This window comes from Protopterus annectens, chromosome 9.part0, assembly GCF_019279795.1.
Source record: "Protopterus annectens isolate FY-2018-M chromosome 9.part0, PAN1.0, whole genome shotgun sequence".
Classification (NCBI taxonomy): domain Eukaryota; kingdom Metazoa; phylum Chordata; order Ceratodontiformes; family Protopteridae; genus Protopterus; species Protopterus annectens.
In genome coordinates, this window is record NC_056743.1 from 1,515,067,684 (window position 1) to 1,515,091,257 (window position 23,574).

Below are 23,574 nucleotides of genomic sequence, written 5' to 3' on the forward strand. Positions count from 1 at the left end.
TTATTAAAGTTAAGTGTTTAAATGTTGTATCTGTTTTTTGTGTGTCTGCAATCTCAATCCATAATTTCTGGCTGGTATTTGAAATGTGCAGTTGCTTTTCATTGTTTGTAGTTTTGGAAATGTAAACTTTCACTATTTTTAACTTTCTGATTTTTTTATCTTGATCAGTTGAATTTCAGTTATGTGTTAAGTCAATTTACTGAAGTAGATCATCCTTATCATAACTCTAAAAATATCTGTTAATCCAGATAAAAGTTCTTTATCAGTTAGCATCGCATATTGATGTACTACCAGTAATTACTTTACAATAGTAGTCACACAGCCATTAAGATTTTAAGCCATGTACAACAATGCAATCCTTTGCAGGCATTTGTGTGTACAAACACACATCTGATGTGTGCAAATGTCTCCTTGCGGTTTGTGCAGATGTGCATTCTCATTGCTGACAGGGAACAGTTCTGCACATCTTACACCACCCAGTCCATCAAAAGCATTGTTCACCAAATCTGTACATTCTGTGTAAGTCTATAATGAATGCATGCAGTGTACTACAGAGACTGACACTGCACATTGATAAAAACAAACAGAGATAGAGTTCTGCAGTAATTTTAATGGATGTTGTACCTGATGCCCCTCCACCCACCGCCTTGTTCTTTAATTATTTTAACTCCAAGTTCACACAATACCAGAAGAAAAGAAATGCTGGTATCAGATACCCATCCTTTCTCTGAGAATGTATAACCTTGGACTTAGAACATTTAAGTAGTGGGAGTATGAAAGTCGCACCTTTCTTTACTGAAGAGGTGCTAGTGGGGCTCCCTAACTGAATAAAATAGTTTTTCTCTGCTGCTATGATCACATTAGTTGGCTACAAACTCTTTGATGGCCAAGTCATGGGTCATGACTCAGTTTATGATCTACCAACTTTGGCTTATGACTGTGTAGTGTTTTTAAAGCAGTTTGGACAAATTTGTGTTTGATCACCGATTATTGACATCTAATATGAATAGTGACTCTTTGCATTATACTGCAAATAAATGTTTCTGTCCTGCATTTGTTTTGGGATTTTTTTGTGTTTATTTTACATCAGTATCTGAAGTTTTTGAGAGTCTAGGGTGTTTGTATAATGCAGTTAGATATGTATATGGTGTTAAGCTGGAATTATTATCTAGAATGAGGTGAACCCAATATTTTTGTTTTTGCAGATGATCTTTCCTTAATCATTATAGCACAGCCTTCCAACTTCCACAAAATGTCCTGTCTGCAACCCAAAACATTATAATTAGAGATACTCCTGTGACGATGTATTTAAGGAAAATATAACTTGGTCCAGAGGAAAAGAAAGCCCTTGAAAGCTCTAGTTCTACAGAAAGTGTTTCAATGAACATGAAAGCTAAAAGTGAAGCCTAAAATCTTAAAAAAGACACAAACAAAATGGACTAGCTAGTTTTATAAATCAGCTAAACATTGATTCAGACAATATTGCAGATGGCATACTGTGTTACAAAACTAAAGAAACACAAACACAATTTAAATGGGCCAGCTAGTGTAATAGATCACCTACAATCTGATTTGGGTAACGTTGCAGGAGGTGTACTGTATTATGCATCTGTACAAAAAGTAAGGGTGGTGTAATGTTCGAAGGACCTGTGATTTTAACTTGTTAGTTCTTCCAGCATTATCAGCAAGGGAAGAGATGGTTCTTCCAGCTTTATCAGCAAGGGAAGAGATGTAAGAATACATTCTAATCTCACTGCAAATGATGTCATGTTAATTTTGCATTTGTTTTTAATCCAACAGAATCTCAGAGAGATATGAGGAAAACAAGATGTCTGCAAACAATTTAGGAATAATTTTTGGGCCTACACTTCTCCGACCTTTTACTTCTGAGGTGGACAAGGCATCGATGATGACACTTCTAGACTCTAGTTACCAAGCACAGATTGTGGAGTTTCTTATTGTATATTATGAGAAAATTTTTGGGATGGATGACTTACCAATTTCAACATCTTATGATGGGGATGCACCTCAGGTGGAGGGTCTTACAGACAGAGATGGAGATGAGTCTAACCCTGAAAAAACAACCTCACTCTCAACTGAGGTAAAGTACAAATTTTTCCAGTACTGTAAGTAAAAGTGTATGTAAAAGTAAAAATTGTCATAGTACTCTCAGAGTAAAGGTTCACTTCAAAAGTCTGCCTCGGGCAACCTAAGTCAAGAAGTTGGTATAGATCATCATACAACCTCCAGGTGAAAAAGATCAGATATCTGGTATTTCCATTGTTGTTTTCCTATAGACTGAGTAGCTAATATGGCACCTTACTCACTTCATATGGCAGAAAGAGATCAAAATGTCAACAGCTCAGGAGAGTGACAAATGTAAATCATCCATTTTTATGCTATAACTACACATGCTGTGTAGTGGAAAGGAGGGGATATAATATTGACAATGACATAATAAGTCAGGCTGAAAGTTTCAGACCCTCATCTCAACCATTATTGTTACTGGGTTCTAGTGTGATCAGTGTATTAGGATTACTCTCTCAGTTTCACTTTTTGCCTTTTCTGCATGGAGGCAGAGGGGATACAACCATAATTGTCCCAGAGCAAATACAACCCTATGTGGTTATCATTGTCTCCTGGAGTAAATTAGGTGGATACTGGCCTTGTATGTTAGGATAAGTTAATGAAAAATGATGGTGAATGATACAAGAGCAGCGTTTGTGACTTTGTGTGTGTGTGTGTGTGTGTGTGTGTGTGTGTGTGTGTGTGTGTGTGTGTGTGTGTGTGTGTGTGTGTGTGTGTGTGTGTGTGTTTGTGTGTCTGAGCACATGCATGTGAGTGTGTGCAAGGGGGGATTTGAGGATGGAGCAGTCTAAATGGGATCATGTCGCACAGAATAAATATTCTTACAGTCTGGTGATATTCGCAAGTGTTAAAACAGTACTACCTCTCAGAATTAAAACAGTACTACCTCTCAGAATAACAACCAGATGTGTGTGGCAAGAACTGAGGTTGGTGCAGTGCATCATGGAAAACTAGGAAGTCTGCTGTCTAGTGAATGTGTCTCTCTCTAAAGGCAGAAAAAGGGTACTGTACCCAGTGAAATGCATCAATGTGACCATAGAGGCTGTGGGTATTGTCACTAGAAAACCTAATCAAGCAATATGAAGCTTGGCACTGTGGTGTCACACAGCTGTGAGTTTTATGATGGCTAACTATGTACGTACTGTAAAAACTATCACTGGTTATTAATGAATGCTGATTCTTAAAGAATGCATGGGTTTAAGATTAAATCACAAAGCATGTGAGGTCCATTACACTGCAGACAACCTTTATTGTATGTCTTCAATTTTTAAATGCACTTTCTTGAAACCATTTGGCAAATAGACCTAAGAAAGTAAAAAATGTATTCAGATGATTGTAAATTCGTCTGAAGCAGAGATACATTCAGTCTCTCTGACTGAAAGTCAGGTAGCACAGCAACACACCAATCTCAACATTCTACAGCTTTTCTTGATCAGTAACTATCCTTGCATTAAAAATATAAAATGAACCAAGAATATTATAAAAACAGCACACCTAGTTCATTGGTTGACAGAAAGACACTAATTTGGTTGGAAGTGCTAGAAGAACTGGTCATGTCTTTGTTTAAAGCCACTGATAAACTCCCCAGTGAGGATAAATCAATTAGTAAGAGAGAATATTTCATTGTGCAGTGTGAGTTAGGAGACAGCAGACATCAACTTAGAAATAAAATATATTCATGTGTATATGTAAATATATACATATTGTATATATATAAATAAGAGAGAGAGAGAGTACATATGTGTGTGTGTGTGTGTGTGTGTGTGTGTGCGTATCTATCTATATATATATATATATATATATATATATATATATGGTTCCCTATCAGAAGCCTGAAACACTATAAGCTTGAAAATCAAATTCCTGAAACCAAAAGCCTGAAAACTCAAAATCCCGAAAACCCAAAATCCTGAAACTCAAAATACACAAAATGGGCATGCTGACGTCATTGTGGCTTTGCTATTGTTAGCCCTGTGGTGTTAGGTCATGCGTTGGGTTCAGGTAAGTGTGCGGTTGGTTTTATGTTAGGGTTAGGGCGGTTTAAGTGAGTTAGGGTTAGGGCGCAGGTTAGGCATGTATGTAATAGTGACAAAAATTAGGGTTAGGGGTGGTTTAAGTGAGTTAGGGTTAGGGCGCGGGTCAGGTGAGTGTGCGATAGTGACGGACCTTAGGGTTAGGGTTAGGGTCAGGGTCAGTCGGTAGATATTAATGTCTTTATATTGACATATTAGCATTATTTGTGTTTTCAGGATTTTGTAACTTGTCTGGTGTATTACCTGAGTGTGTCTTTATTGGACCTTGTTTGGTATTTTACCTGTCTGTGTTAATATTGTACGTTGGTTGGTGTATTGACTGAATGTGTCTGTATTGTACCTTATCTTGTATTTTGCCTGTGTGTGTTTATATGGGGCTACTTCTAGTAATCGAAAGACCACTTACCAGAAGACAACTTTACTGAGACGACAATACTGAACTATTACTTTACCAAACTATCACATTACTGAATTTTTAACAGGGCAGGTATGCACCTGGCCACCATTGAACAGTGAAACACTCCACAGTATGTCAAACCCACCCCCCCCAAACTAAATATACCAACTCTGGGATCACACTACAGTGGGGAAAAAGGACAAATTTTCCCATGTTGGCCAAGTTCATACTTACCCTGTTAAAAAATTTGGTATTGTGATCATTCAGTAAAGTAACAGTTCTGTGTTGTCATCTCAGTGAAGTCATCTTTGGGTAAGTGGTCTTTCAATTATTAGATGTAGATCTGTCTATGTTGTACTTTGTCTGGCTTTTGCTTGAATATGTCTGCAATGTATCTTGTCCGCTGTTTTGCTTGAATATATCTGTATTGTACATTGTCTGGTGTATTGCCTGAATATGTCTATAATGTACTTTGATAGTTTTCCTGTATGTGTTTGTATTATACCTTGTCTGGTGTTTTGCCTGAATGTGTTTATAATGTACCTGATCTGATATTTTGCCTGTATGTGCTTGTGTTGTACGTTGGTGTATTGTCTGAATTTGTTTGTATTGTACTTTGTCTGGTATTTTGTCTGAATGTGTTTACAATGTTCCTAGCCTGGTGTTTTCCCTGTATGTGTTTGTATTGTACCTTGCGTGGTGTTTTGCCTCAATGTGTCTGTATTGTACCTCGTCTCGTATTTTGCCTGAACGTGTCTGTATTGTACTTTCTTGTATTTTGCCTGAATGTGTCTGAAATGTACCATGTCTAGTATTTTTCCTGCATGTGTTTTTATTGTACTTTGTCTAGTGTTTTGCCTGAATATGTTTGTACTGTACTTTGTCTAGTATTATGTCTGTATGTGTTTGTATTATACTTTGGTATCTTCTGTATCCATTTGGTTGTGATGTTCATTAGCTCAAATGGTTAAGCAATAGGGCAATAATAAATGATTGCTTATGTGTGGGCTTCAGTCTCAGTGTCTGTTTTGTACCTTGTCTGGTGTTTTGCCTGAATATGTTTGCACTGTACCTTCTCTATTATTTTGCCTTAATATGTTTGTAATGTATCTTCTCTGGTGTTTTGCCTGAATGTGTCTTGTATTTTGTCTGGTATTTTGCCTGAATGTGTTTGTAATATACCTTCTCTGGTATTTGGTCTGTATGTGTTTGTATTGTACTTTGTCTGGTGTTTTGCCTGAATGTGTTTGTAATGCAACTTGTCTGGTATTTTGTCTGTATGTTCTTGTATTGTATTTTGCCTGTATCATACTGTACTTTGGTATTTTGCCTGTATGTGTTTGTATTGTACTTTGTCTGGTACTTTTCCGGAATGTGTTTGTATTGTACCTTGTCTGGTATTTTGCCTGCATCATACTGTACATTGGTATTTTGCCTGTATGTGTTTGCATTGTACTTTGTCTGGTGTTTTGCCTGAATGTGTTTGTATTGTACCTTATGTGGTATTTTGCCTGTATGTGATTGTATTGTCCTTTGGTGTTTTGCATGAATGTTCTTGTATTGTACATTGTCTGGTATTTTGCCTGTATGTGTTTGCGATGTGCTTTGTCTGTATGTGTTTGCATTGTACTTTGTCTGTTGGTTTGCCCGAATGTGATTGTAATGTACCTCATCTGGTGTTTTGCCTGTATGTGTTTTTGTTTTACCTTGTCTGGTGTTTATCCTCAATGTGTTTGTAATGATCTTGTCTGGTATCTTCAAGCCTGGTGCCATGTAAGGATATTCTTCTGTATCCATTTGGTCATTCGAAGTCAGATCAGAATCCAGTAGAGCTCATGGTTCCTCCATGCATATGTGCTGATGTACCAGGGAAAACATATATGGTTACCACTGAGCCTCTCCCAAAAACACACTTATAAGTTCATAGATTTATTGGTTTTTACCAGGTTTATGAACAAGGACACCATCAAGAAACTCAGCTACATCATCAAATACTGTTGGGAAACTAACAATGTATTAAGTAGATTTTCCTCAGAAATCCCAGGTGAAAAATTATAATCACTCAACCAGTAACCTGGTATGATTTTTCAGGTTATTGGCAAGTATTTCACTTGATATGTAAAGCAGTCTATTCAGAAAAAGGGATATGTTGGAATAGATACCTGTTTTGCTGCCTTGTGCTGTTGAAATGGTAGTATGGATTTAAATCTCCAGACCCGAGTTTGTTTTATTTTGTAGACATATTGAGATATTCCGGGTTGATTTATGTACTTCATCGGGTTCATTCTGAAGGGAGGCATTATAGACAATGATGGTCCTAATAAGGGATAAATAAAGTGGGACTATAAATTCTTTTAACCATGAGCTAATGCAGCAAAATGTAGATTGAGTGAAAGCTTATAATCAGCATACCAAGCACATGTCTGATGCAGACTTTGCTGAAGAGCTTCAGTAACAGAATGGGATCTGATAATAACCTCAGGTTTACAATCATCAGCAAACTTGGCTAGGCATGGTCTCCTGATATCAGCTTAAATGTAAGAAAAGTATATACCAAAAAAGGGGGTACAGAACAGAGGCCTGCATGACACTGCTGGTGATTTTTTTCTCTGTAGAGTAAATACCCCTGACCTTAGCAATATGATTTCTGTCAGGTAACAAGTTACCTATCCAGTGAACTATGTATGGATTAATGTTGATTTGGGAGACTTTGTCAATAATCCTAAGATATGAGGTAGTGTCAGATTCCTTAGAAATGTTCAAGTAGGCTGTAAATCCCATAAGTGTGTCCTAAGTGACTCTTTAAAATAACTCAGTTATGTTGAAAAGGCATGATCTACATTTTATAAAGCCAAACTGGTATGTATTCAGGGATATAAGGTCATCTATATCATTGTTTATCAAGTCAGTTACTGTATGCACAATAGCCTTGCAAATGATCACAAAATACCTATACTATATCTTCCACACAAAACACTATGCTTGATGTTGCCACACATACTAAATGACTTGGGGTCTCCATAGAAGATAATCTAAAATTTGTTCCAAACATCCAAATACTAACAAGAGACCCATCTAAAACTATATCACCTTTACAAAGCATTTCTCTACCTCACCTTGCACCTTGCAATCTATAAAGACCACCACCCTCTCATATCTATTGCCAGCACTCTCCTGTGCTTCTCCCCTCCTCACAAATGTCAACCTCTTCCTTTTAACAAAACTGGAATATTCTATAATAAATTAATAACATTTGCAACACACCTACCAAGTAAAACCCATCATTGCCTAACACTCAACTAGTTAAACTGTTTGGAATCCCCCAACTATTAAATATTCAGTCAACTTAAACTTTTCCCAAAAGATACTTCATCACCCAAACAAATTTCTAGTATAGAAGACAATAATGCTATAGTACTCTCCATCTAGATCTCTTGGGGCTAAGGACACATATTTGGCCCACTTCCAAAGAACAAATAATAAACATGGCGAAGCAATGTATTCCTCATATATATCCAAATGTTGGAATACTCTCACACAAGACTTATGACAACTCATAAATCCAAAATATTTGGAAGCAAACCTTAGGACCCACTTCTTGGATTCCAAGCAATACTCTTGCCACTCTTCTCCTGGCTAAACATTTCAACAGCTCTGTACATCTGTCCTCTATCTGCAGTGCCCTTTTGGTCTTGCATAATCTAGGCTTCTGGGCTTTCATCAGAAGACCAAATAGTTTAGCCACACCTAGAAATCTTTACCAAACATTCTGTTGTCTACTATTAATGCCCTACAAATTCTACTGGACTTCTCTATTAACTTAATGAAAGTTCTTAACATTATCATTGCTACTTAGAAAAACTGAAATGTAAGTCTGTGGAATAGAATGATATGTATGATCCATCTGTTTTCCTTTTTTTTCTTTATATACTAATTTTTGGGTGGGAGGTTGGCATAATGGTTAAGGTGTTTGCCTTACAGACACAAGGTACAGGGTTTGATTCTCACAGGGGGTAATTGGCTAGGCTTAAAATGGCCCATAAGGGCAATTGGCCTAGTACTAATCTATGAACCTAAATCTATGAACCTTGTATCTTGCATGCAATATTTAACATTTGCTGTTTTACATTTATTGTATTGTATGACATCTTGTAAGATTTAACTAACATAACCAGCACAAACCAATAGTGGAAAAAACAACAATAATTACACAAAATTACACCGCTCAAAGGAAGACAGACCAAGGGCTTAAGCATACAAAAACTTTAATTTCCTCTTTTCATCCAAAATGGACTTCATCAGAATAAAACACATTAGCACAAACTCCATTAATAAACAAACTAGCAACCAATCAACATGAACAATAAATTACTGTATAATAACCGGTTAATTAAAACCTATTAATTAACATTAACAAATATAAAAACTTACTAACTATACCTATAAACAAGTAATCCTTAATCTTCTGTCTTTTAAAAAACATTTAATATGTATTGTGCCATTTATTCCAGAGAAACTGCCCGCACCTAACTTTAGTTGCCAAAGTGTTTCTTTTTGTTTTACTTTACTTTTAAAATGCCCACATCTCCCATCCATAGAAACCTGGTCTACTACAGTAACAGTAAATATAAACTTTCGAAATTTAGAACATTCCAAGGAGTGTTTGTACAACACATTTTTGTCATTTTTATTTTAAAGGGCATACAGATGTTCCCTAATTCTCAGGTCTCTTGTAAAATTTGTTAATTGTGGAGCTTTTCTCCCCAGGCTCATTCAGACTTTCTCGGTAAACAAATGCTAATAAATAAATGCTTATAAAGTGTAACTAAGACTTCATCCAGATCCATATATATATCATGTGGACTCTGGTAGCAGACAATAAGGTTATGAATAAATATCAATACTCCCCATAGTTGTTGGAGCATCTGAATGCATTATACACATTGCATGCTAGAACACGGAAAGTGCTGTCACAGCACTGGAAATGGTTTTCTGTAATCATACAAATGCAGTAAGGTAAAGAAGACTGCACTTTCAGAGATTTTTGTCATTCAGTCTTCTGGCATTCAACAATACTGTATCTATATTACAAAATGAAATACTCTATCACCCCATATTCAGCATTTTGTGTGTGTGTGTGTGTGTGTGTGTGTGTGTGTGTGTGTGTGTGTGTGTGTGTGTGTGTGTGTGTGTGTGCGTGTGTGTGCGTGTGTGTGTGTGTGCATGTGTGTGTGTGTGTGTGTGTGTGTGTGTGTGTGTGTGTGTGTGTGTGTGTGTGTGTGTGTGTGTGTGTGTGTTTGTGTGTGCACACGTGCGTGTGTCTGTGAATGGCTGAAACATAGAAATTATACTAAACAGGCTACCACAGGAACCATAAGAGGCCTTAAAAAGTTCTTGCCACCTTTTTTGAGTACTTACTAGTTCCCACTTCCCAATTCAAGCAGGGACATACATGAGAACCCTGGAATAAATTGATGTCTACTCATTCAGTCATCAAGACTAACCTTAAGGGCAGACAACATAGTACTTTGCTTGACCTGCTGTGCTAAGTTATTCCATGGGCTAGGAATACATTGAGTTAAGAACCTATCCCTCCAGAGAGTCTTGTTTATTTGTTGTTGTAAATTTAGAACCCTAGTATGGGTGTTTGCAGACCCATTAGTTTTCCAAAACCATAGGAGGTTAAATAGGATTGGGTCTTTCACAACTCAAAAAGTGAGGCACAGGTCACCTTGGAACAGTGGGTAGCCTACCAAGAATAGGGACAGCTGAACTAATCTATCAGGATTGATGAAGGACTGAAGGTCTTTATTTTTTTTTTGTTAAAAATGGTTAGTGTCTTTGCCATTGAGCAATATACCTGGATTTCTATGGACCAAAGGGAGCACTGTATTCATTGAATGGGTTGATAAGGGAAGAGTTCAGTAATTTAATACTTTCTTATATTAAATGCAGGCTACAAGGCTGAGTCTTCATTTTTCCAGATGTAAGATCTGTTAAGCATAATGGTGTGACTTCAGAGGTGCCATGGGGATGGGCTACAAAGCCCTATCTATAATGACACAGTGTGCATGGCTTTATGACTCTGTTGTAGACAATTAGTGGTATTCTGTGTTTATTTATACTGTGTTCTAGTTACCCTTTGGCTACAGCAAGAGAACAAGATGAAAGTGGGCATAAAGCGTACTTGGACACAGAAGAAACAGAGAATGAAAGGGACAAATCAATGGAAAAACGTATGGAAACAGTTTATACAGAGGTGATTAGCTAGCACAGGTAGTAAAGAAAACCAGAGGTCGTGAACTTGAAAGGGAAAGGTTGCAGTTAGGTGGGTTAAGAACATGACAAAAGATGTGAAGGAGATTGTGGTTAGTGTGGAAGAGACAAGAGGGTTTTGGTGATCGAAGACTCGGTCACCAAGAAGACTAGGAATCTTGCCAAGTGAGACAGGGGTGACCAGATTTCAATGAAAGCAGTCTCAGCACTCAGACCTAGGAAGGCATGGAATGAGTTAACAACAGTGTCCATGGTCTGCAGATGAAGAGGTGGACACATGTTGTGGAGTATGTAATATCTGCTACTGGAGACAATTGATGTGATAGCGAGCAGGGCTATGGAAGAGGCAGAGAGGTGCTAGGCTACAGATTAGTATTGCTGATATCACAGAAATACTGACAATGACAAAAGGTGATGGGACCTAGAGGTGTCTGGGTTTACGTTGCTCAAGAGACACTTGATATGGAATAGTCATCTACATAAAGGAAGGCATGAAATTTGAAGTCAGACAGGAGGAGGACAGTACTCCACGAAGAATACAGAGGAATAGATCAAGGACCTATAGTAAGCACCCTGGTGGTTAAGGTAGAGGCAGGGAAGCTGATGGATGGTGCACTGTGTTTGTCCTGAGACACATCGGGGGGTTGTCAGACTAGAGGAGGGAGTAAAGGTGGAAGGTAGGAAGAGGAGGATAACTATAAATTCATGGATGAACTAGACCCTTCCTCAAGCAGACTGACAGATTCTGTGGTCCAGACTAAAGAGGAAATGGGAGTTTATGGACATTTTGGACCATGAAAGTTAATCCAACTGGTATATGACAGTACTAGAAATTATAGAACTCCAGATCTGATCCTAAACCAAGTGGAAAGGCTAGTAATGTCCAGGTAAAGACATCATTATCAAACAATAATATGGAGGGGAAGTCAATGGTATAGGATTTTAGGAAAGTAGATTTCATAAGGAGATGGGGTAAATAATCAAAGCTGAGTTAGGGTACTCAAGGGCAAATGAAAGGAGCAAACATGCTGGCAGAATAGCAGTGCTCAGTTTTATAAAGAAGGGTCTGAAAAAGAGGTAAAAAGGCAAAAAGAATAAAAGATCAATACAGCTACATGAGAAGGTGAGTGATTAGGAAAAAAGACAAGATAAGCATGATTGGAAGGGTATGGGTAGGCATAATTAAAGATGCTTGAAGCATTGGAGGTCAAGTCGCTTTAATTTGAGAATTTAACATTGTGACTTTCTCTGCCATGTGTTGTATTGTGTAAGCCAGCAAAGCACTTCCTGATGGCTATTGCCCTTTTATTCACCATGGTGTGACCATGGATTTGGTATATATAATCTAGGAGTGGCAGGGGGAGATCCCTTCCTGTCATCTGCAAAAATATTTTTTGTGCTTTTTGAGTTTTTTGACCTAACATTTACTGTTTTTAATTTTTGGTGAATGGTGATCTGTAAAAACATGACTTGATTGGATGTCCTAAATCCAGAGGGTGGAGAAGTCAGTGAGTCAGAGTACAAATAGGCAGGCAGAAAGGAAGCAAAAGAGGTGAGGATAGGAAAGGCACAAGCAAAAGGGTGTAGGAAGAAGACATCAAGAGTAAAAGCAAATGTTTATTTCAATGTGGCGCATGCAATAAGTACTTTGTGCTATAGTGTATACTACTAGATATGTACGGGTTCTAATCTCAATAAGGGAAACTTTGTGAGTGTGTGTAAATATATCTCTTTGCTGCAGTGTGCCTGTCTCACCTATCTGTGTGCAATGGTTATACATTTCCATCCTGAGACAGCCTTATGTACACAGACAACCCTCTACTACTGCCACCTAGGAACACAATATGTGAGAGATGCAATTACATTAAGAACCTAGAGTTCTAGCTGTCTCAGTCACAAGCCAGTACATCTGGCACTGAGAAGGTTGTCTGCACAAATAATATGAACACCACACCTCTAACACCATCCACATCTGTACAACACACTACAGATGCAGGGGTTCTCAACAAAAACATACCTAAACAAAAGAGACCTCTGAAGCAAAAACAAGCACACACATCACAACCCAGCAGCACCAAGCATCACACATAGTACACACATCTGTGTCACACAGCCTCTAAGGCCCAGCCACAAACTCAACATACTAGTCATAGCAGACTCTGTCATGAGACATACAGATGTGCCCCCTCACCAGGCTAGACAAGAAGAAAGTCATGGTAAATTGCTTGTCAGGTGCTAGAATCCACCATATCATGCACGCACTCAAGTCTCTTAACAGGTATCATTATGACTCTGTATAGTCCATGTTGGTGTGAATTGCTTGAGACATATCTCTCTGGACTATATGAAGAGAGACATGATTGAGATCACTGAATATGTGTCCCAGGCAAGTATGTCCCTAGCCTTAAGCAGCATCCTACCCATCACCCAGAATGATACCTCAATACAAACATAAAATGATTGACTTTAACAATTGGGTTAGTTTCTGGTGTCATTCCAAGGGGATCCAGTACCTAACAGCTTGGAAGGACATGATTGACAGACCACGATGCTTTGCCAGAGATGGCCTTCATCTGTCTCCCCTGGGGTTCAGGCTTCTAGCAAAGGATCTTGCCTCCCCACTAGTGCATTTTTAGGCAAAGTCATGATCACAAAATTACCAACATGAAAAATTCTAAATGAAATTTAAAGGTCATGCTGCTAAACGCTAGGAGTCTTAGCATGAAACTGCACTCATTGCAAGCATTCCTTGTCCTGGAGGATGCTGACATTTGTGCAGACACTCTAACCTGGTTAAAAGCTGTGGAGAATACCCCAGCCTTATCAGGTTACTCATCCTACCATACTTTCAGACCCCAAATGGAGGGCTTCAAGGCCAAAGGAGGTGGAGTTTCAATAGTTATCAAAGACATACGCACCTCTAGGCTGGTCAAATGGTATGACGCACAGGAGACACTCCAAGTGCAGTTAACTGTTGACAAAACACCTATTCAAATCATAGCTAGCTACAGACCCCCAGCCATGATTCAGGATGCCCACTCCACCTATCTGGACTTACTTGAATCCATCAAGATTCAACCCTCTACCCTGATCCTGGGTGACTTTAACTACCCAACCATAGAGTGAAAGACCTATTCTAGCCCAAACATGAATGCCTAGAGATTCCTCAACTTTGTCAATGCCAATGCATTGGATCAGCTTGTCAAAACCCCTATGAGAACCAAAAATATCCTGGACCTGGTTCTAACCAACATGAGTAGCCACTGTAGCACCCCTACAGTGTGATCCTCCTTGGTAAGATCCGACCATAAAGTGATCACTTTTAAAGTCACCATCAACCCTGACCCCCCCCCCCCATCAGGGTCAAATGAAAAAACTTTTCCAAAGCTGACTACAATCTCTTTAGAGCAGGTATAAGCAGCTTCACAGCCACCATCCCTTCAGTTGGAACTAGCACTAATGTCCAAGCCTACACCAAAAAACTATATGAGCACCTACATAGCTGTATGGACTCAGCAATATTGGACAAGACCAAATCATCTTTCTCGAGGAAGAGCAAACCTGTCTGGTTGACAGCAGCAATAAACAAACTCTATAATAAAAGGAAATAAATTGCTGTCCAGGGCCAAGAATGAGCAGGTGTCAAGTTGGAAGCAATCTCGGCTTTGTCTGAATAAGCAAATAAGGTCACTGGTGAAATCCTCTAAGGCTAACTTTGAGTCCAAAAAGGCCTTCTTCACATATGTCCAAAATCTCAAAGGTAACGCCCAAATCTGCTCTGAACTGGGGGTCAATAACACCACATACACAAACACCATAGATATAGCCAACCTGTTGGCAGACAGGTTCAGTGAAAACTTCATACCCCTGTCCACCCATCAGTAAACCAGAACATCCCCAGCACCTGCTCCCCTCATTGTCAGGGATCAGGTCCTTAATGCCCTCTCAAAGGTTGGCTGTATCTTATATGAACTCAGGCATGAGCTCTCAGCTCCATTAGTCACCCTATTCAACCAAAGCCTGAGCACCAGCTTCATCCCAGCTGAATGAAGGATAGCCACCAACATCCCTCTACACAAAGGTGGAGCGTCCACTGACCCAGGCAATTATAGACCCATCAGCCTAACTAGCCTGATCTGCAAGGTCATGGAACGCATTATCACGGACCTTATAAACAAGACAAATCTCATCCTCCAAATGCTTGACACATACAGTTTGGTTTTGTCAAAGGGAGATCATGCCTGTTAAAGTTGATCAACTTCTTCAAAACAATCACCAAAGCCATGGACGAGGGGAAGACGGTGCACTCCGCCTACCTAGACCTAGCCAAAGCCTTTGACACTATTCCCAACTCAGGCATAATAGATAAACTCTCCCATCTAGGCATCAACCTATATGTTACCAGATGGGTAGCTAACTGGCTCACTGATAGAACCTACTCAGTCAAAGTAAAGGAAGCCACCTCTAGTAGAAGACCCATAACGAGTGGTGTACCCCAAGGATAAGTCTTGGGGCCACTACTGTTTGAGATATACTTTTCTGAGGTGCGAGCCAAAACCAGTGGTCTGTGGCTGACCAAGTTTGCAGATGGCTGCAAGCTGGGCGCTATCTTAAATTTCTCTAGTGATGTGAACATCCTCCAAGAGGGCCTTACCCAAACTAATGACTGATGTCAGAAGCATGGCTTCAAACTTAAATCCAAGAAATGCATCATTATCCCCTTTGGGGAAAATGTCATCCCAACTAATTATCACATTAATAACAATGTACTAAGCATGCAATTCGTTGTGTGGGACTTGGACACTCAGGTTGATAGCAACCTGACTTTTGACCACCACGCTGCCTACATTGTACTGAAGACTTTCTACATGGCCCACCTCATAAATAAGGGTGTTTCGTCCAGGAACAAGGAGGTCATCACATCCCTGCACTCCTCCCTTATCAGACCCATTATAGAGTAAAATGTTCCCCTTCAGCATGTACCTTGCCAAGCACATGCAACAGTTGGAGAGACCGCAAAGGCTCCTGACCAGGAAAATCCAGAGTGTCAAACACCTATCCTATAGGGATAGGCTAAAACCCCTGTCCTTCTACTTAGTCTCATACAGACTGCTCAGAGTTGACCTGTGTTTGGCATACAAGGCCATTTCAGACCCAGCCTAGATGGATTTGCTGCATATCCGTGAGTCAAAATCCACTCGCACAACCCACATGCAAGGCCTTAACCTGGTCTATGACATTAATAGAACTTGTTGGTGGGATAGATTTGTGTCCCAAAGATTCCCCCATCTGTGGAATAGATTCCCTCTCCGTGTCAAGCAGAGTACCTCTCTAGCCCTCTTTAAGGGGAACCTGGATGACTAGATGAGAAACAGAAAATACACCCCTGGGATCCCACCTGCATCCGTGCTGGACAGGTTGAACAGGTGCTGACTTTGAGGGAACATGGGCGAAATTCTTGGCTAGGCTTATAAGGGTCTCTAGACCAATAACCTAGTATCAGCCTATGAACCTATGAACTTATGAACCAATGTATAGTAGAAATAAGGAATGGAAATGAAAGGAAGTACTGACTAGATTAAACAAAGATGGCATAAAAATAGGCAAAAGTAGAGAAAAACTCACTGAATACTTTGCTTCAGTCTTTATGAAGGAGAGAGCGGTGTCATATTGGGGAATAGAGCAGAATAGGGGAGCAGTGAGCAGACAGCAGAATAGATTTTATTTATTTTATTTGGCATTTGTTTACTGGGAAAGTCCAACTGGGTGGGTGCCCATTTTTAGTGGAGGCCTGGGGGGAGAAAAGCTCCAGAGACAATTACCATATTACATTAGCTTATATTAGCTTATTACAGGGCAACAATGAATGTTTTCACATAGAAGAAAGAATATACAATAACAGATAGCACATCATTATTACATATATTAGATGAAACATGTCTGCACATTAATTACAGGCATTAGATATTAATAAGGAGACTATATACATGAGACAAGTGGTCTTTACAATTATATGGTTCAAATCAGTATGATTCTGCTTGATAGTTAAATAATTTTTGTTTATTATACTGTACTTAGTAAACATATCTTAACTGCGGTGGTGGTGCTGCGGTAGCGTTGTCGCCTCACAGTTAGACGTTGCCCATTCAATTCTCAGTTGGAGCGTCTTCTGTGTGGCAACATGCGTGAATGGGTGTTCCTTCGTTGAAGGTTGTGCGTTAGGCCCGGCAAGCCAGCACGTCAAAATCTACTGCCAGTGACCCCTAAGCGGGAAAAGCCGAAAGAAACAAACTTAGTAAACATATCTTATAGTACAGGGTTGGGCGAGAAGGGGAATTACAGGAGAGGGAAAATAGGAGATAGAAACCTATGTGTTTATTAGTAAAGTGTGGGGTATGGATAGGGAAGAAGCAAAAGGACTGTATAGTGATAACAGTAGTGTAAGGCATAGGCAAAAGAGGCAGGAAATGATCAATTTTATAAGATGGAGTGTAATGCTGTTACAGTTACAAATTAAGGAGCTATTTGATTAACCTAGTGCAGAACATGAGCAGAGCCATCTCTTTTTAGATAGTTTTTAAGAGAGTGTGTGAAGGGTTTGAGGGGTCTGTCTGTCTTTATAGGTGTGGGCATAGTGTTCCATATTTTAGCAATGGAGTGAGAATACAGAGAATACCCTACTGATTTAGTTGGTTTATGAACAGTGAGTTGAACTTGGTTACTTGATCGCAGGGGACATTTAGGAAACTGTTTTTGTATTATAGCATTTAAGGCTGGGCAGGTGGCTAAGTCTAGTTTTTAGTGTGTTTTTTATGGTATTTTGTATTTGTAAATCAAATTTAAGGTTGTTGCCTATGGACATGCCTAATAGTTCTGAACTGGTTAAAACTTCTGTAGTAGTATTATTAAGAGAGTGTATTTTAAAGTTGTGTTTTTTCAGGAGACAGAGATTTAGGATAGAAAAGTAAAAATTTGGTTTTCTTTGGGTTAATAAGGAGTTGGGAGTTTTGCAACCATTTTTCAGTGGCAGTGAGGGATTCTTGTGTAATTTGGCTTAGGTTTATATGGTTGTTGGAAGTACATAAAAGTGTTGAGTCATCAGTGTACTGTATGAGAGAAGCATGTTGTATGCAAGGGTGAAGAGAATTTGTTAGGATGTTAAAGAGGAGAGGACCAGAGACTGATCCTTGTGGGACACCAGTGTTGACAAGTAGAAATGGTAATAGCATTGATTGCCATTTTGCTGATTGGCATCTATCAATGAGATAACTCTTGAACCAGTTTAGGGTGTTTGGTGTTAGACCTAAGGCTGACATTTGCTCTAGTAGATATGGCGGACCAAGGCCTTTCAAAGGTCAAGTAATATGACAGAGACAAGTTAACTGCTATGTCTGGCTTTGTTCACTCTATCTGTGAAAGCTATAAAAGCTGTGTTTGTGCTATGTGAGGGACGAAAACAAACCCTTCTGGGTTTGAGTTAGAAGTTTGACTTGGTTGACATATTGTAGGAGTTGTCTGGGAATGCATTTTCTAAGATTTTAGAGAGGAGGAACAGGATAGCTATTGGTCTGAAATTAGTGATGTCTGTAGAAGTGCTGCCTTTATGGAGGGTAATGATATGTCATTTTTTCCAGGTTTGGGGAGCAGTTTTCCTGTATGGATCTATTTATTAGTATGGATATGGGGTAGCATATGCTACTTGCTGTTATTTTAAGGAAGTCACTGGGTAGATTACCTGCAGAGGCAGAGCAGATTTTTAGTTTGCTTAAGAGCTTTTTTATATAGCCTATGGATACTGGTTAAAGTTTAAATGAAGAGGTAATAGTTGTTTGTTGTTTGTGATCTGCAGTACTATAAACTGTCTTATCACAGATGCTATACTGACTACAAAATAGGTATAAGATTGTGTAGCAGTGCCCATAGGTGTACTATTTGGAGATGGATTGGGATTACATTTTTGCCCTGGTTGCAGTATTTTCTTGATGGTTGACCAGAATTTCTTGGGATTGGCTTTGCAATTATTTTGAGGTCTGCTATAGTATGTCTTTTGTCAGATATTATGTGTTTTTTGCCCTGCTTACAAAGACTTTTATATTGTTGGAGGTTTTGTGGGGTATTGTTTGTCTTCCAGTTTTTCCAGACTTTGTCTGTAGTTTGCATTAGTCTTCTTGTAGTGTTACTTTAATGCCTGCATCTCTTGTTTTTATTCTTTTACTTTTGGGTGGTGGTATTTTGTTTAAGGTGTTAAGACATATTGAGTTAAATTTCTCAGCAGCATCATATAGTGGGATATTTCTTAGTATATCACAGTTTATTAAGGAGAGGATAATGGTGAATGTCTGAGGGTTAACATTTGTTGTGTTTCGACTAGATTTTATAGTTTGCTGCTTTGGAGGATTTTGTGTGTGACATTTGATAAAGACAGGGAGGTAAATTTAGTGGGAATCAGTAAGTGAGATTTAAAAATTAGTGAAGATGGGGACTCCATATGGAAGAGAAGGCAGAAGGTAACTATTTACAAGGGTATATCTGGATTTAGAGGTGAGGAAGCTTCTAGCTCTGCAGAGTAAGTCTAGTTTTTAGTGTGTTTTTTATGGTATTTTGTATTTGTAAATCAAATTTAAGGTTGTTGCCTATGGACATGCCTAATAGTTCTGAACTGGTTACCACTTCTGTAGTAGTATTATTAAGAGAGTGTATTTTAAAGTTGTGTTTTTCAGGAGACAGAGATTTAGGATAGAAAAGTAAAAATTTGGTTTCCTTTGGGTTAAACAGGAGATGGGAGTTTTGCAACCATTTTTCAGTGGCAGTGAGGGATTCTTGTGTAATTTGACTTAGGTGTATATGGTTGTTGGAAGTACATAAAAGTGTTGAGTCTAGTCTAGTATGGAATTTGAGTTTTGCAAAAGTATGTTGGAGTTTGTATCCAAAACATTTTATGCAAAATTTAGAGGCTATATATATATATATATATATATATATATATATATATATATATATATATATATGTGTGTGTGTGTGTGTGTGTGTGTGTGTGTGTGTGTGTGTGTGTGTGTAGTGTGTGTGTGTGTGTGTGTAGTGTGTGTGTGTGTGTGTGTGTGTGTGTGTGTGTGTGTGTGTGTGTGTGTGTGTGTATATATATATATATATATATATATATATATATATATATATATATATATATATATATAGGTTTACTGCTTTTGGTCGAATTACATTTGGTCGAAAAGAATTTCAGGCAGCCCACTTCACCGAAAATGAATTTCACTGAAAACCCATTTGGTCACATTCCATTTGGTTGAAAATGGAATATAGTCCCTGTCCCACTGCAGTGCGACCCTGGAGTGAGAATATAAAGTTAGGGAGGGGGGTGTAGCCCCCCACATAATTGCAGTGTATTCACTATTATATACTTGTGTAGCCATTAAAAATACAGTGAAACATATAACGTCAGTAAAAACTATTTGCAAAATGTGGGGGGGCTATGCCACCCACACCCCCCAATGTGGGGGGGATGTGCCCCCCACACACACCCAACTTTATATTCTCACTTCAGGGTCGCACTGCAGTGGGGCAGGGGCTATATTCCATTTTCGACCAAATGTAATTCGACCAAATGAGCTTTCAATCAAATGAGTTTACAGTGAAATGGGATGCTTGAAATAATTTTCGACCAAATGTAATTTGACCAAAAGCAGTAGATCCATATACATATATGTAGATATAGGTATAGCCTGGAAGAATATATGAGGTGATGATACAGATCTGTTTTTGTTTGTTTAGTTTGTGGAAAGTGATAAGAAGTTCTAAGTTATTGAATTGTGGTATGGGGAGTTATAAGGGATTAGGTTGAGACAATCTGGGTATATAGTTTGCAACACCATCACCTTTCCTTTTAGTTTGGTCATTCCTAATTATGTTATAGTTTGGTAATAATAATTCAGTGTTGCTAATATTGGTAGTAGCCATATTTCTGTTATGGCTATGATACTATATTTTTGAACAGGTATCCGAGCATGCAGTTCTGTGATTTTATTACAAATACTTCTAGCATTTAGAGTAAAGAAAGTTATTTGACTACTGCTAAATGGATAAGGTGCGGTTTGATTTTGTTCAGTACTATTGACGCAAACGCTTGACCATCATCAGGAAATTGGCCTTTGTTCTATTGTAGTGTGATCTAGGAGTTGGTATATTTAGGTGGGGGGGGCATCGGGGTGTGTGGGAATGAAGCCCCTTCCCACTTCATAAGGTCTGAGAGTTTGTTTGGTGTTTGATTGGCCAAGCAATTTTTTCCCCTGGGAAAAAATTTTCTGAAGTGGCCATTCTTTTGATCAGGTAATATAGACCCATGTTTCATCCCCTTAGCAAATGGGCTGCAAAACATTACTTCCATCTTCAGTTTAGCTTATGCTTTCCATCATGTCTACTGAAGAAAAATATTTATTTATTTACTTTTGTTTACCAGATCAGTCTTACTAGACATGACAAGTGTCAGTGGAGATCCAATGTGGTACTTATACTGAATATGTAATATTTAGCCTGGCCATGAAGAAACTTCTACTATTCTTTGAAGAGAGATAGGGGAAGTCCAATCTCAGCACTGTGATGGTGGATAAATAACATGTCTAGAAGAGAAGGAAAGAGATCACTCTTGTTGTTATCACTAAGCCTGGACATCCTGGTTTGCCTGCTGAGGTGCTCCTGTTATGTCTGTGATGAACCAGAGCACTCACAATGTCCAGAAGACTTGCAGTGGAGGACACTCATCAACACAGTAGCTGAAGATGGTGATATGCGTAAGGAAGATGTGCCAGGGATCTACAAAAGATGAAAGTAACTACTGTGAAGCTCAGAGCTATTGTTCAGCACAAACAAGGAGGGTAGTCATATAAGGATGATGGGATATCAGACACATGCAGAAAGGACATGACTTCATAACACCAAGAATATCCTAATGTAAAATGGCAACCACGAAAGTTTGAAAAGGTTCTATCCAAGTTATCTGCAACTTAATGCATTGCAAAAGCAAACAATAATTATATTTAGACAGAGTAGTAAAGAATATTCTAGAACCACAGAGAGTTACTGTATAAGCATTCATTTTAAGTAAGGAGTAATATAACATTTCTTCTAAGAGTGTCAACAATTAATTGCTTAGAACATTTCAAGTTGGAAATAAAATACACAAGTTCTCTCTCAGATTTCATTATGCAGGATTTTATATCTCTGAGTAAAAAGAGAATTTTTTATTCAGTAAGTGTAATGGACTTAAAAAGACCCATGATCCTGTGAGGTAAGGATGGGTAGCGGTTTTCAGCTGTTACTTATTTTAAGATGGAAGATAGCAGTTTCTTCATTTTGCAGCTGTCAAGTATGTAGTAAAGGAATAAAATATTATCCTGGTTAATCTAAGGTGTATTGTTTTTGTGATGCACTAGTACTTTTCTCTTCAACATGTCATAAAAGAAAATGTGAGAACTGTGGGAGAGGGAACATATGAAAGCAAAATATAAATGGCATCTTATAAATGCTATTCAGAAGTGCAGTTTTGGATAGATTGTACAGGAAAGCAGGATGACAGTACTGAAAGTCTGAATGAAGGGGAAGGTCTTACTGATGCTGCAGTTTAAAAGAAGTTTGAAGGAGGGGAAATACGTATAGGAGAAAGTAAACAAATGGAGTCACCGACATTTCAAATATAAAAAAATTACAAGAGCAAAGAAGGCAGATCAGGAAGGCTTACAACTGGAAAATGCTTTAGTATAGTGATAAAGAAATGGAAGGTAATGTCAGTATTTCCTTAGGAAGGAATGTGTGTGTTGGTTAAATAATGAAAAAACAAGAAAATGAAAACTATAAAAGGAAGTGAAGTACATAGGAAAGTCACAAATTAATACCGTATCACTTAATGTTAACAATTTTAGTTATAAGTAAGAAAATATGATGTTCAGCGAATCTGCTTGCAAGAAGTTTGGTATTGGGACTTCAAGAAAGTTCTGGAGTTTCAGTAGTAATATCAAGAATATATATGATAAGAATGCTTGACAAAGTGTCTATAGAACTGGTAAGACAATACTAAACAACTTGGGTAACAATAATAAACTTGGTTAAAGGGCAGAACGTCAGAGTATGTAAGTTTATTATGCTCTTTAAGAAAAGGAAGAAGAGATATTAAAGAAAATAAATACATCTTACAATAAATTACACAATTTACTGGATGAGTGATTTTAACATACATCTAGGAGATAGCAAGTGGAATAAGGAATCTGCTGATGTGAAGCATTTAAATGAAATATTTGGCTACATGGAGATGGCAGAGTTAAGTTTGAGATACTTACATATAAAAGGAGATCAGTTAGAACAACATAAACTTTGTTTTTGTTATTTTTATTTTATTTTTTTTTTTTTGAAGCTATGAACTGAAGATATTATAAAACATTTTTGATTACAAAGCGCATTCATTATCAAATGGAGTATTGAAGTAAGACAGAAAAATAGGAAGAATGGATTGAAAATGGATTGTGAAAATGTTGAAATGGAGAGCAAAGACCCTATGAAATTATGAGGAGTTATGGATGAAAGCATTTCATAAAAAAAATTCTTTTAGTGATGGAAAGCTCTAAAAGTCAAAACAAGACTAGAATATAAGATGCAAAGAAAATAAGGAAATTATGTACATTTATATATGTGTGTGTGTGTGTGTGTGTGTGTGTGTGTTTATATCATACATATTCACACACATATAGTTTTACACACACACACACACACACACACACA

General features: G+C 38.2%; 1 protein-coding gene across 4 annotated transcripts in view; it reads left to right on the top strand.

Annotated features, from left to right (window-relative positions):
* LOC122812148 (GEM interacting protein) overlaps positions 1-23,574 on the top strand; it is a 1,774,188-nt gene that overhangs the window by 1,657,198 nt on the left and 93,416 nt on the right. For all 4 annotated transcript variants that reach the window (XM_044084459.1, XM_044084456.1, XM_044084457.1 and 1 more), the window contains one exon: positions 1,801-2,101. In XM_044084459.1, the coding sequence (XP_043940394.1) occupies positions 1,801-2,101 (301 nt within the window). The remainder of the gene's footprint in view (positions 1-1,800; positions 2,102-23,574) is intronic.